A 14,902-nucleotide genomic window follows, 5' to 3' on the forward strand; every position below is an offset into this window, starting at 1 on the left:
GTCTAACCCTTGTTGAATAGCTCAATAACTGCATTTTACTGTTGGTTACCAAGAAATACTAAAATCAGCCTGGAAACCTTAACCACGACATGCAACCTTTTTTTTTTTAATGAAATGTCAGTTGTTGCCAAGTAAAAACATCACATGGCTGAAACAAGCGTAGATTTAATTCATGGTCATTCTGGTGTAATAGTTGAGCTGCGAAGAAAGTTCAGGTGGGCACTCTTTCTCAAGTGTACTTGTTTGTTTGTTCTTTTTTTTTAGAAATATGGAAATGCTTATAGAATGAAAATGTGCTGCATGTATGTATCACACTTTCTGTATCTCTTCAGTTTCCATGTGTGAACTTCTTTAATTCCATCGTTCTGATCTGACTTTAAAGTAATTTTAAAAATATATTTAATAAACTTCAGATTCTTACTGTCAACTTGCTTCAACTTTGTCTTATTTTCCACCTGGATTAAAAAATTCACAAGTTTCAATTTACATCATGTTCATCCAAATAAATGCAAATTAAAAGAAATTTAAACAAGGAAGTTGCGATGGATGAGACATGAACAGTGCGTTTAATATTTTACAAATGCATGTGACGATACAAAAGCTATTTTTCAGTTATTTTACAATATTTAGAATGAAAAAAATCAAAAAAACACTAAAAATAATAAAGGTGTGGTAAACAAAACAAGTGCAGACCTGATGAGAGGAAATGACATGCAGGTAGATTATGTACATCAAACCAAACTAAACTAAAATGTTCTCAAAGTTCTAACATGTAAGTAACACAATAATTTTCCACCCAAAATTTGCTAAAGAATATGGTTGTGATTTTTTTGTGTGTGCTCCTCTTTCCTGTGGATTTGTTAAATAATGTCTAACAGGGATAACCTTCAGAGTTTCCTAAAGATGAGGCATTTGTAGTAGTCTTCCATCTCAACCTGAAAGTAAAATTTTACATGCATAAAATATATGGCAACACTTTATTTGAAGGGGTGTGCATAAGACTGACATGACACTGTCATAAACATGACATAACATTTGTCTTTATGAATGTCTGACAGTTGTCATAAAGTGTCATTCGGTAAATAATGACACTTTTAATGCAAAGTTGCATTGAAAGTCCATTAAAAGTGCCAATTTTGCATTAAAGTGTCATTATTTACAGAATCGTGCACAGTTGGCACATTTAAAGGACTTCTAATGCAACTTTTAAATAAACTTTGCTTTAAAAGAGTCATTATTTACCAAATGACACTTCATGACAACAGTCATAAACATTCATAAAGACTTCTTCATGTTCGTGACAGATGTTATGTCATGTTTATGACAAGTGTTGTGTCAGCATTATGCACACCCCGTCAAATAAAGTGTTACCAGATATATGTTGGTGTTTGTACTGTAAATACATTGAGAGTTTTTAGCACATTATTTCTCACCATTCTCTCCAAACGCAGCCCGTTTCCGTAGGCCTGCTGCCTCAGCACATCAAGGTCTGGAAGACCCCACTCTGGATTCCTGACCAACAGAATGACTCCAGCTGTTATTTGAACAGTTGTGTGTTTAAATATTATTTTTACCAATCAAATCTGTCTTTATCTGTCTTCTGCCAAATGATGTCAGTGTGTAAAGATGTTCAATATCAGTTAATTTTAAGAAGTACGTATCGAATGTAGAGGCAGCCATTTGTTAATACTTCAGCAGCTTGTTAATGGGTTTTATAAATACATTTTGGAACATCGACCCTTTGAGGACATTCAAGACTCTGATATGGCCCAAAGTAAAAATTTGTTTGATATTTCTGCTTTTAGTAAAAATTWAATTCCTCACACTTTCAACAAGATCTTAAAACACTCAACAATAAAATAGCAAAGAAGTCATCTAACATCCCAACATATTTCCAACAATGTTTCYGAAAATTTTGAGCAGCTCCATCATGAACACATAAACAACGGAAACAGTTTTTACTCACAGTTTCCGCAGTTCTTCATCCAGAACTTCATTACAGCTTGGTGTAATGACGCCATTAGCGGCATAGACCTGAAAAATATTTAGCAAGGTGTCAGTTTTTAAAGCCTGTTGTGGGATCATGTTTTTGTACGTTGTGACCATAACCATAAATGTCATATCGGTGGATAATAAGCAGCTTGTAATAATTGAACAAAAGAAATGGGAGAAGGAGTTAAAAGGACTCCAGAATATCCAAATGACTGCAACATTCATAGCCATGATGAGTGAATATCATGATCTGACTTTAACTGTATGTTCAACTTGATGATGATGTGAAGTGTGTAACATAGCAAGTTGTTTACAACATACCCCATAAGTTATCAAAAGGCCATTTGGTTTGAGGATCTGTCCTGCTCCACTGATTACACCCTTGGAAAAATATTAGATGCAAAAGGAACGTCGGTTATGAATGTCTGAGCTTCTCAAGAGTGGCAGATCTCCAGCTGGTTTTTCAGATGCCTACCTGTGCTGTTTTGAAGGAGCTGTACTGCAGTAGGTTAACGGCAATAATAACATCACAGGAGTTACGAGAAACACCTGCCCATTTGTCCCAAGGTTCGCTTGCATCCAGCAGGACTGGCTGCAGCACAGTTTTCACATGGGTTGCAGCTATATATGCCTTTATGCTGAAAATGAATACACATCGATCCCCTTTTACATGACTTGTTGGAAAAAAAAAAAACAAAAGAAGAAAAATGTACATTTTTGTGAGAGACAAACCTGTCTCGGCACTCCTCTTTGATGTCCGATGGTTGCCAGGTAACGAAAGGTAGCTTCTGTGCAAACCGTATGACATGCTGTCCTGTTCCGGAGCCGATCTCTAAAGCAAATAACTGCTTGTGAGACTGATCGTCCAGCACGTCTTCGAGCACCTCGCAGATWCCCTCCCAGTTCCTCTCTGCCTGCGGAGACAGCAGCATGATCTGGAAGAGAGATAGAATGAYGGGTCAAATCTTTATGTCAAATGTATTAATCTCTTATACCAAAGGTTACATCTTACCCTGTCTTGTGCTGGGTTACAGAGTTTATCTAAGAAGTGACATATTGGTGTAGAGTGGACGTGGGTTGGGTGACTGTAACAGCAGATGGGTTGACAGATTACCTGGTTAAGAGGATTCACTCTGCGCTCCACCCCATGGTAGTAAGGCTAGGACACAAGTGTAAATTGAGGACAAAAAATAATATAAATACTGCAAAGGTGCGTTTGAGTAATGTGATACAACTAATTATCACAACTAACGTGTGATAAAATGTTTAATGTGAAACAAGTAAACAGTGGGTTACTTGTTTCACATTAAACATTTAAATTGCTGATTTGGCTCAAGTTATTTTTTTCAGCCACAAATTAAATGTTGTGATTTTATTTATTTTTTACATTGTATTAAACATTAATAAAAGGACAGTTGTCAAAAGCTTRATAGAACATAAATAGAGGCTTTTTCTGACAACTTTTACCAAGTACATTTTGTAACRTCACACTTATTAGGGAAAGAAAAACTTATCTCTGTATGAACTGTGTTAATTAACCGTCAAATTAAAGTAAAGTCCAAAATCTGGTTGTGGTGATGGGCTCACTGAACATACARAGACACATAAAGACAATTACAAAGTCAGCYTTCTATCACCTGAAAAATATTTCCAGGTTTTAAGGACTAATGTCCCTGCAASATCTAAAAATATTCATCTATGTGTTTGTCTTTAGTGAAATTCATTACTTCAACAGTGTCCACAAGTCTGCCTAAAAAGTCAATCAGACAACTGCAGCTAAACCAAAATGCTGCAACTCGCTTTCTCGCTAAAACTAGCTATCATCCCAACAATAAAGTACTTACACCGACTCTCTGTAGCTCAGAGAACAGATTTWAAAATATTTCTGTTAGTTTATGAGCCACTCAGGTCACCTCTGCATCCACAGAACCGGATCCAAACATGGAGAAGCAGTACTCAGTTTTTATGCGTCTCTAATCTGGAACAAACTTCCAAAAAAATAACAAAAATGTAGGGATGTTGAACTCCTTTAAAGGTTAAACCCTAAGAGTTGTCTTTGACTAATAATAACTGGGGCATAAATTAATTCTAGTCTGGCATGCAAATTCTTATAACTTCTCTTTATTTTGACAACCTGAAATAATGTTTTTTTGTTTTGTTTTTGGAAACAAAAAAGAAATGACAACTGGACATTTCTTGTCATTTGCTACTGGCCACTTGCTCCAGGAATTCTCAATATTGTCTTTCTGATATCTCTTCTAAATACCAGTCTTGGTCATTTTGTTTGGAGAACCATAATTACCTTGGCGCGCATTGTCCCCTATCAGCTCCCGTAGGTTTGCGAACAGTTCGAGTTCATCTAATGCATTGTGGGTAGGTCAGGCACAGGGAGGACGCCATGTGCTGTTGAGGCTCTGGAATTGGACCTGCCTGTGCTCATCTCGATTTGTTCTGTTTCAGTGGGACTTTGGGCTCCACAGCTCCGGTTAACGCCAGCATGTACTGCACCAGACGCTGCCTCCGGACCGCGTTGCGGGCCGCCGCGAACATTCGCCGGTACGTAACCCCGGAACTGCCGCTCATCTCTGCGTCTTCTTGGGGGTTTCTTCAAGGGCAGACAGCCAGTCTCTGATGCCGCTTTTGTTGCACATTATCTCGTGTTTATCTCTGCTAACGTCGTGGAAATACTGCATGCTGTATTAGGCTGCAGATTAAACCCAGTTTCATGCTACGCGAGGGTGTTTTAGGCGAGTTAGCCGGTGGTTAATGTCTTCTCTCTGGCTGCAACTGCAGCATCATGTTACTATTTGACTGATGTTGTAAAACACAGCCAGACTTTAAAATCCACCCTTTCAGGTGGGCCGTTTTCTGTCTTTATTAGGTTGCTTTTACTGACAGTAACGGTGACATTCTTTTGAGTTTGTTTATTGCTAATTTGGTTGCCAGATATTTCAGATTTAAAAGTAAAAAAAGACAACAACACGCAGAGTCACCTGGAGAGCGCAGATCTGGCAACAATGTACGGTAGCTTTCTACTGGTTTTAAAATGGCATCGAGTTGTTAGTATGAAGCTACAGATACTTGTAGTTCTGTTTTTACYATGYATTAGGTAATATTTAAAAGTATCCAGGAATGYATAAGACAATACTTTATAAAATATTGTAATTTAAAAAGTAAGTATTACTYAAACTAAGGTGTCAAAAGTAGGTTGGATAAAGATGGTTAAGTAATATTTAATATATATATATTCAAAATTATTRTTAAAATGAAATGTAAGAAAAATGGTATATCAAGAATGTGCTGTAAGGTGGTCAAATTAATAATATATATCCAGTAATGTGTGATAAAATTAATGCCTGTGAAAATCAAAAACTTAAAAAAAGCAATTAAAGTAGTTCGACTAAAGTAAAATGTTCTGGTTAAATCAAAAGATGACCAAAAATTGAGACTCATGTGGAGATTTTTTTTTTTTTTTTTTTTTTACATTTGGACCACTCATTAGAAATTGTGATCACACTTTTATGTTGGCTTTAAAATATTGTGGACTTAACTCGTTGACTTGGTTGCACATGTTTAATATATAACTTATTTGAGTGGACTGAGAAAATGTTAAAACTGAAAAAGCAAACCTTCAAATCAGATTTGAAATGTGCAGAAAGCCAGAGGTTGTCTTTGTTGGTTTTTGTATCAGCTGAAAGACGCWAAAAATTTGTGATTCTCAAATAATTCGTCTTCTAATAACAATAATACTGAAAGAAACGTGTAATTCAAATGATGCGTTGAATACAAAAGCAACATACTAATATATTTTTATGTATTTGATATTTTTTTTATTTCTTGCAACATTTCAGCATCTTTAGGATCTCATTTCCAACTCGTCCAATAAATGAGAATCGCCTTTTGGAGCAGATATTCCCAAAGCTAAACCCCCGCAGAATCCCTGTTGTTTGTCGTCGACGTGAACAGCGATCGGCGTCGTGTCTCCAGATAATGACCAGATGCAGTCATGTGTTTTTCAGGCACCACCTACAGCAGCAGGCACCGGCTCTGTGTTCTGTCCGGCTTCTGAAAACCAGTTCGACCGCCTTTTCAGAAGCCTTAGCCACGCCCACTCTAGACGAAGCGCCCAAAGAGTACTCTCCGAAAATCCAACAGCTGGTCAGCGACATCTCCAGCCTCACCTTGCTAGAGGTGTCGGACCTCAACGAGCTCCTCAAGGTTTGTGGAAAAAAGTCCCCCCTTTTTTTTTTTTTAATGCTGAACCTGGATAACCGGAGTCTTTGGTCCAACTCATGTTTTTGAGGGATGATCTTTTCTAAATCTCGCTTACAGAAAACTCTGAATATTCAAGATGTTGGAATGATGCCAATGGGGGCAATGGCTGGATCTGCTGTCCCTGCAGCTCAGGTACAAACTCTGACTCTGGTCGCCATAAAAAAAAAAAACAACAACACGATCTGATGACTTAAAATCTTAACATGTGGGTTGTAATTTTTGGCTGACATTGCTTGTGTGTTTTCCTTCTTATGAAACCAGGCCGCAGAAGAGGAGGAGGCACCGGTAAAGATGGAAAAGACTCAATTCACAGTAAAACTGACAGAGTTGAAAGCAGCTGAAAAAGTAAAGCTTATAAAAGAAGTGAAGAACTGCATGCAAGGCTTGAATCTGGTGCAGGTAAGAGTAAATTAATGTCTGCTTGCTCTGTTACTCGCTCTTGAAAAAGTACAATTTATTTTATTGTTTGAAGGTTTTCACTTGTGTATTTCTGTGTAAGATTTTTTGGTGTTTGGTCAGCTGTAAAAAAAAAAAAATTAGCAAGCTTCTTGTAGATGATCACAAGGCAGAACAACCTATAGTTGCATTTTGCAGGTTTGCATGAACAATATGTTGCCTATAGATTTAGGATCTTTTGTTAGATGAGATGTGACAATATTGGTTTTTGAACAGTAAAACTATTGCCAGATTTTGTTTAGGCGCCTTTGGGACTGCTACAAATATTTATTTTGTTGGAAAAGTAATGCATGTTGGTTGTATTATTTAATCTGTCAGTGGCAAACATCATACATCAACAGTACATGTGTAAATGAATCCTTATTATGCAAGTGAGTTGCAGACTCCTGGTTGTTTTCCCATCTAAAGCAGCCGTGTAATCACTACGACTGAACCAACGGTGGTTTAATGTTAAAGATAATAAAAGAAAAATAAAGTCAGTTTCAGTGCTGATGTTTGTCTATTAGCTACAGAAACATGTTCACCTCTCGGTTTAATTACAACTACATATTTGATGTATTATCTTAATCTGACGCTCTTCAGTTCTTATAATTTGCAGCTTTTTTATGTTATTAGTTTCTTTATATTCTAAATCTTAAGAACTGCATGAAGAGCTACGAAACGTGCAATATTTTTACTCTACCAGATCAGTGTTGCCGATTTCCTCAGTCCAATCTTTTTTTTTTTTTTCTCTCTCTCCACCTTTAATCAGGCTAAGAAGCTGGTGGAGTCCCTTCCCCAGGAAATCCGGGCGAATGTGTCCAAGGACGAAGCAGAAAAACTCAAAGCGGCTCTGGAAGCAGCAGGTGGCACTGTGGTGCTGGAGTAAAGCCGTGGAACCACTCGCCCCGTTTTCTCTGGAGTTCTGTTGTTCGTGCACTTCATCCTTCATCTGTTTTTTTTTTTTTTTTTTTTTAACTCAAAAAGAAAAAAAAGAGGATCTCAAGAGAAATGGAAAGAAAACACATTTTCCAACGCTCTCATCCTTTAGCATTGTCAGGTGGTACAACTTTGGAGTGAACTTTCCAGAGAATCAGCCTCCACAAATGACTGCTGCGCTCCCTGGTTATGCGCCTCACGTGTTGCGTAGCTTGGAAGCTACAGAAATGCTGGCCTGGATGCCAAACGGAATCGGTGCATTACTCTGTGTTGATGTTCAACTGTTCACAGATGAAGGTTTGAGCTGCAGGAGAATGGTTACAAACGTGGAGGAACAGCAAATGTAACTAGCGCAGTAGATGTCAACGCCGAGTCCATTAAAAGTTCAAAATAATGTCATTAAAGTTGAAGTATTCTTAATTCACTTGTTTCTTGGTCCTGTTTTTGTGTCAAGCTGGACGTTTTGAAACACTCGTATTTTCTGGATGGGTTCAGTCGGTGCTTAAAGAAGCACTGTAAGTGAAAACCACAGTTTTACCTGTGAAGGAACTTTAATATTTTATCCTGCTGAAAACAAGATGCTTTTTGTGCAAAAGTGCATCTCAGAATTTTCTTTATAAACGCACACGTTTCAATGTAGGATGTCATTGAAATGTTAATTTCAGAAATTTCATCCAAAAAGTAAATATTAGTCCTGAAGTTCAAGTAAAATCTCAGTTAATTTTGATCCAAAAATCAGCCTGTCGAAAAATGTAAATATTCCATGAGACCGTATTTTTTAAAAATAGGATTTTATTAGTAGTCATTGATTTTCTCCACTTAAAGGTAAGTCACACAAGGTTATTTCTGAACAATCTGTCTGTTCWGAGTGCTGGATGTAAGTGTTGAAAGGTTGAGTGGAAGTAAAAAGTCTGATATTTGGGTAGTAAAGACATCTCACAATACATTTTTCAGTTTCAGGATTTTTTTTCCACGAGAAACTGAATTTTGTTGCTTTTTTATGAGCTTTACACCACAGTTATAAAAATGTATATATTTCAATCTGTGGAATGAATTAGTTTTCACTTAAATTATTGTGCTCACATAAAAATACTTCTTAATGATATTTATTGAGATGGCCAGGCACCTTAGTGCATGACTGGAGGTAATCCACAATCTTTAAATTATGTCTAAATGCACTGTAAATAACATAGGCTGTGCCTGTTAATGCTTTGAGCTGAAATATGTTGCACTTATGGAGAGGCATTAATAAAAAGAAATGCAATTTTCAAAAAAAGTCAATTGTTAGTCTTAAACAATAAACCTATTGGAAAATGTTTTAACTGTTTGCAAAAGGTTTTTTTTCCCAGTTTAGTACAAAAGTCTGTAAACTTAATCAAAGAAAGATTCCTTTACTCTTGGACATTGTAAAAAAAAAGTTATATTTATTTGGCATTTTAAGAGCAAAGTGGGTGTACGGTACTCTAAAGCAGCCAGAATCTTTACATTCGTCACCGCTCACTGTTTACCACCAGGTGGCGTAGGTAGTCTCTAAAAAGACTGAACAGAGCTGAAATGTGTGACAGATTCACCTGGACAAACATCTTTGATATCTGACTGATTCATTCTTTACAAGTCACTTTATAATCTTAATATTAACTGTCCTGCTGTTAGGGATTGATTTTAAGCAGACTAAAGAGATTAAATACTTATTAGGCAACCAAATTGTCTGTGGATCAAACAGTGGACCATAAAGCTCTAAGTCGAAGATTACAAAAAGCCTTTAAGAATGAGACTGAGGACTTTTTTTGTAAAGAAAGGCGAGTTTTACATATGTAGAACAAGCAAAAATATTCAAAACTGGACAATAAAATGCTAAATGTTGAATGAAAGATCATCCATTTGCAAAATCTTCTGAACTCGCACACAAAATGAAGCTTTATACATTTTTTTTCATTATGTTTAAGAAAAACCTGCTCATAAAAATCTCTGGAAGCGTTGCAAGGCCTTTGAATTAACTTAAAAATCCAGCATTTGGATTACTATTATTATTGGTGGCCTTTCTGTAAGACATGGCAAGTGAAAACAGAAGAACCCTGAGAAAAATGCTTTAGTTAACTGCTGGTTTGGTCAATGATGCAGAAAATGAGGCAAGATCTGCAGCCTCACTGCCTTCTCTTGATTACAAACCATTGTTTATCACATGATTTATGATGGCAGTGGCACTTATTTAAGCATTTACTAATGTTTGCGGCACTCAAAATACCATCACCACTCATTCTTTGTCATCTGCTTCGTTGCCACTTCCTGAACCAGATCCTCCTCTGGGCACGACTCTCCCTCTCCGTGGCCAAACTCTTCTTCCCACCTGCTCCTGTCACCAAGTTTTGTCATCCAAGCTCTTCCTCTCCCTTGTCCAGACATCATTTGTCTTCACCTGTCTTCTGTTTCAACAGAAAACATCTTCATTCAAAGATTAGCCTTTTTTACCATCACATGGTTTTTTAATATATGGAAAATAAAGTAAGTTATGTCAAAAACTCTCATCGTTTTTTTTTTTTTGGCTATGCCAGCTGCTACATAACAAAGATAAAAATTTAAAAAAACGTTTAAGTCGTTTGCCTTAAAAAAACCCCACTGATTCATGAAATATTTGTAATTAAGCATCTCAACCACTGCCAAAACCTCGAGAGAGGCTTTACTGTAATAAAGTTTACTCTGACTGAGAAAAGTCTGTGGATATCCGTCCCAGTGGGAGTCAGAAAATTGCTTTGCTGGAGGATGCACTAACACCCCACCGAGTCAGTGATGATGGATGCTTTCACACTGGTTTTGTGGCATTGCGAGAGTGACGGGAGTGCAGAGGTGAAGAGAGAGAAAGAAGAAGTAAAGAATTTGATGAAAACGTTCGTATTTCCAATTTTCATGTAAGTGTTGGGTATATTAATGAAAAGATGAACTCGTATCTTCCCGTTCTTGTCTGACTCCTCACTGTTCATAAATGTCAGACCAAAGTTTGCCCCAAATCCAAATAGTTGTAGAAGATAAAACCTCTCTTAGCTGATATTAAGCAGTTTAGTCAGAAGCAGGCCTCCTACTTAACATTGCTCATAATATTTGCTAAAGCTTCTTCTCAAGGGAAGATTTATTTAAGGCCTTTGTTGTCACATGGCATTAGCTTCTGCAACAAAGCAGCTTCATTTTATTAAGCAAGCCAACGAGATGCATGGAGCACAGAATCATTTCTGAACACAGTGAGTGGCTCTTACAAGGTTAGTCTGCTGATCATGTATATTTGAGAAGCTTGCTGACAGGTTACTGTTCTTGTCCCGTGAGTAAACTCTCCCTCTTCTGTCCAATACTTTAGCAGAACTTGGATTGCATTAAACAATAACCCAGCCGGATGCTAGCTTCATGACGCTTTCCTTAATGCAGTGTCTAAGATTTATAGCATTTTAAAAGCAAAGTCTTCAAACTTGAATCCCAGGACACTAGCAGTCTATATTGGTGAAACTACAACACCAACAAAGCTATTTTTTATTTGAGTTGCATACTCGCCCTCCCACAAACCAGCTGCACTTCTTTTCTTGGCACAAAAACACCAAAGGGTTCATTCTTGCACAAGTGCCTGAATTCAACCACGTGGATTTTCAAACTGTCCACAAATCAGTTTAACATCAGAAAGACGTTTTGTTTTGTTCCATTCGTATGTGGCACGGACAAAATCCTGCCAGCATCAGCATCACACAAGACTGAACACTGCCTTCTGAAGATGCATCCTTGCTTTATTATCTCATTTAATTACAGCAGCTAAACGGACACGTCTCTTCAAATGTTCAGTTTGAACGGCGTTGGCGGTCACCAGTAAACCTGCTGCGGCTCTCAGGACAGGTGCGACTGACTCTCTGGGCTTCATTTCCAGATGCTCTTACAAACTCAGCAGGAGGTGAAGGTGAAGAAGATCTTGATGAGAACAGGAGGTTATGTGTCTCTCCAGTGGATCACAGTACAAAATGCAAACTAACAAATGCTCATACTTTATAATATGTGCTGCATTTTTACAAAATATTCACATTTCTTTACCCTTTTTCCAAATGATAACTATATTTTCTTGCACATTTTGCCACTCATGAGACTCAGTGAGGATAAACAGAAAAAAGTAATCAGAAAATCATTTGCAGTGCATTTGGAGGTGGTTTAAAAAAAAGCGTCTCTAAAAACGATTCTGTCAAGATCATCTTGAATTTGTTCAAATTTCCAGTGTTTTTGACAATTTATTTTCTTTAACTTCGTTGTACAGGAGGTTTAAATTGTGACCCCCAAAATGACCTTATGAAAGTTCAGTGAGTTTGAATTTTACGACAAAAGGGTTTTGACACGACAGGAGTAGTTAAGAATAGTCGGAAATACTTGCAATTCCAGTCTAATAGTCCAATTTAAAATTAATTTAGAGGCAATACATTCGCTGTGGTGATGGTGACCTTTTAAATCTTTTATACCTCTGATCGAAGAATGGTACAACGCTGTAGTCGGGGACTCGAAGAAACGCAGAATGTGATCAAATCGAGGCACGCTCTACCTCATGCATAATTGCCAATGATTATCAGCCTTTTCCTCGTAAGCATTGTGAGATTTCTTTCCTGTCTCAGCTACACTTAGGTGCTTGATGGACTATGGAGTCTTGAACAATAAAAGGTAAAATTGTTTCCTTTCATATGTGCTGTTGAATGGGGTTGAGATCTATTGTAAGATGGAAAAGTGGTCACTTCTAATAACTTAGTTCTGATGGGTGCAACTCGTCTTTTAGGCTAGCGGTTTTCTGCAAATCTCTTTGTTTTCTTGCATGTCATCCRCGATACAGATGTTTAAAAAATGACCTATAATTAAATAAAAATGCTGCAGCACTGTGTGTGATTTATCTGTTCTGGCCGGTCCAGACAGCTGGTTCTGGGAGCTGAGAACATCCTCGGTCAATTTGGCTGGAGAGTGAGCGATTCAAGTTGGCCACACTCTAAAAGATTTCATAATATTTTATGAAGTAAGGCTCCTTGTTTTCTGCTTTGCACATGGTGGCCGCACCACTGTCCTGTGCCAAGCCCTTCATGTTGTCAAAACAAGATTAATGAACACAAAACTGTAACGTGGGGCGGGTGTTTCGCACAGGAAACACTTTCATCTGTTATTCCGCGGTGTTAACAGTTCATGTCGAAAGTTCACACTATTCATAGACAGGAATGCTATGGGAATACCGGACCTTTAATTACTAATATACTTGAACGGCTTTGTTATCTTTTTTTCCCTTTTGGGTTGTTGCACAACAGGAGGCTCACAAAACAAAAAGAAATTTTGTGCTGAACTTTTTTTATTTTTTTTATTTGCAGATTAGAGAAGCTGCAATTAAGGATTTAAAGGCTTCTTTCAGACTTAGCTGAGATGATATTCCCATTTGTTCTCCACTTAAAGCATGACTCAAGTTTACTAAATAAGAAACAGATATTCAACTTTTCCGTCTTACCTTAATTAGGACTGTTGTCCATCACAACAAGTCATGTTGCGTGTAATTCCTTAAAAAATGTACACATTTCTTTYGCTCTGTCTTCAAGTTTTCAACAAGCTTTCAGTCTGTGGCCTGAAAYAAAAACAWGTAGATCACAGTTTGTCTTATGATTGAACAAGGAGTGAAAGAAGGATGCRCTTCTTGCGTTGTTTTGGATGGCTTTTTTCACTTTAAATAAATTATAAATATGACATTTTGTACTTACTCAGGCTGTCTTTGACATTAAAACGTCGTTTAAGATCTGAAATATTCAAGTATGAAATTAAAGGCAAAAATAAAACAGAGAAAAACCCCCCAAAAAGAGGCAAGATACTTTTTTTGTTTCTTTAATATTGCAAGCATAAACAAAATATTATCTGATTAAATGAAAGATTTTTTTACACATCTCTTAAAATATATCCTGGATAATTAATCTAAACATTAAAAAAAAGTGGAGAAACTCAGTCACATCATAAGTGCATCAGTTTATGACTGCAGCTGTATTTTGGGTTCTGTGTGGTTTAATTGGGATTAATTGAATCAAAGTCATCGCTCTGACATGTATTATTTTATTCGTGCGCTCCAGGGTGAGTGAGTCAGCTCCGTGGTTCTGAGTCCTTCCTGMASTGTGTTTCACTGTCTGAGTGAAACAGCAAAGCTTAAGCCAAAGGCACTCTAGAAGGTACATATCACTCTCACTGTTTTTTTTTGTCTTTGTTTTTTTTCTAAAAACAGYGCAGTCTTCAATCTCATACTACTCTCACAAACCGGACTCTCCTGTAAGGATTTGATCTGCGCCTCGGGGTCTCGTCCCTGAAACTAGCCGCCTCGTTCCCCTGCAGAGTCCTCACTTTTGTGATCCTCGGGCAGCTGAAGCAACATATTGGCGAGAAGGTCGTCGCCTACGAACGCCAAAGGACGATCACGCTTGACTTGCCTTGGACACTTTAGCTGTCACAGACTGTCCATGTTGGACAGCTCGTCCTGACAGAGAGCMYTTATCCAAGGTCAAAAGGAGCCAAGAGAAAATGCCATCCTGGATGTGCTGGATGCTCTTCAACTTTAACACAAAGTGAAAGTGATTTACATTCAAGCATATTCTCAGTTACACAGGATATAATTAAAAGTGATGTATATATATATTTTTGTTCTTTGTCACAAAGGCAGATGAATTATTTATATTCGCCGAGGCCTTTAACCACAAACGGAGCAGCTACAAATGTGACCCAAGGGACGGGTTAATAAACTGAAATGGAAACAGTCTCTTATTCAATGATAAATTTATGCCTACCTTTTCAGACAAGGCCCCTCTTTGCCCTCTGGGGGACACTGTTACGCAGAAAAATAACACGCAGCTGTGTTTATAATTCCTACCTCAGTCAGTTTTGGTTGGACATTAGGAGACGTCCTGTCCCATCGTCTTTTCAAATTGTAACCTGGCTGGGTTAACTGGTGTAGAGCGGGGAGCTTCAGGGCAGGAGCATTAGCAGGAATTTAAAGGAGTTGCATGTCCCAGTTCCGCAGCTGGATGTGGGTTTGTGGCCACATGTCATTTAATMAGGCTCCAGGTATTATTTTCCCAGGTTTTCGCTTATAGAATGATSTGCAATCCATCATGCTCAAGAAACAGTAGTCCTCCTCCACGGACGCTCTTTTCTGCGGTAACTGCAGCAGGGGAGGCGCTAAAGTCACGTTTGATGTTTTCTTTTTGAAAGGAAAACAAAAATTAGACAGCAAATATTTAAG

General features: G+C 37.7%; 2 protein-coding genes across 4 annotated transcripts; one reads left to right on the forward strand and one right to left on the reverse strand.

The window, feature by feature from the left end:
- Positions 1 to 97: 97 nt before the first annotated feature.
- On the reverse strand, positions 98 to 4,380 carry LOC103468794 (UPF0585 protein C16orf13 homolog B). Of its 3 annotated transcripts, XM_008416099.2 has the most exons (8): positions 4,295 to 4,380; positions 3,005 to 3,151; positions 2,725 to 2,927; positions 2,468 to 2,630; positions 2,314 to 2,373; positions 1,967 to 2,034; positions 1,434 to 1,512; positions 98 to 935 (listed from the first exon to the last, which is right to left on the reverse strand). In XM_008416099.2, exons 1-8 carry the CDS (start codon positions 4,304 to 4,306, stop codon positions 888 to 890), a joined length of 780 nt encoding a protein of 259 aa, XP_008414321.1. In that variant the 5' UTR covers positions 4,307 to 4,380; the 3' UTR covers positions 98 to 887. The 3 variants fall into 3 exon arrangements, with proteins under 3 accessions (XP_008414321.1, XP_017161778.1, XP_017161779.1); XM_017306289.1 differs by lacking the exon at positions 98 to 935 and having other exon boundaries at positions 1,368 to 1,512; XM_017306290.1 differs by lacking the exons at positions 98 to 935; positions 3,005 to 3,151 and having other exon boundaries at positions 1,368 to 1,512; positions 4,295 to 4,376.
- On the forward strand, positions 4,378 to 8,065 carry mrpl12 (mitochondrial ribosomal protein L12). The gene is made up of 5 exons (XM_008416098.1): positions 4,378 to 4,548; positions 6,012 to 6,210; positions 6,325 to 6,399; positions 6,529 to 6,666; positions 7,475 to 8,065. Exons 1-5 carry the CDS (start codon positions 4,490 to 4,492, stop codon positions 7,589 to 7,591), a joined length of 588 nt encoding a protein of 195 aa, XP_008414320.1. The 5' UTR covers positions 4,378 to 4,489; the 3' UTR covers positions 7,592 to 8,065.
- The last annotated feature ends 6,837 nt before the right edge of the window (positions 8,066 to 14,902 follow it).

Source organism: Poecilia reticulata, linkage group LG8, assembly GCF_000633615.1.
Source record: "Poecilia reticulata strain Guanapo linkage group LG8, Guppy_female_1.0+MT, whole genome shotgun sequence".
Lineage (NCBI taxonomy): Eukaryota > Metazoa > Chordata > Actinopteri > Cyprinodontiformes > Poeciliidae > Poecilia > Poecilia reticulata.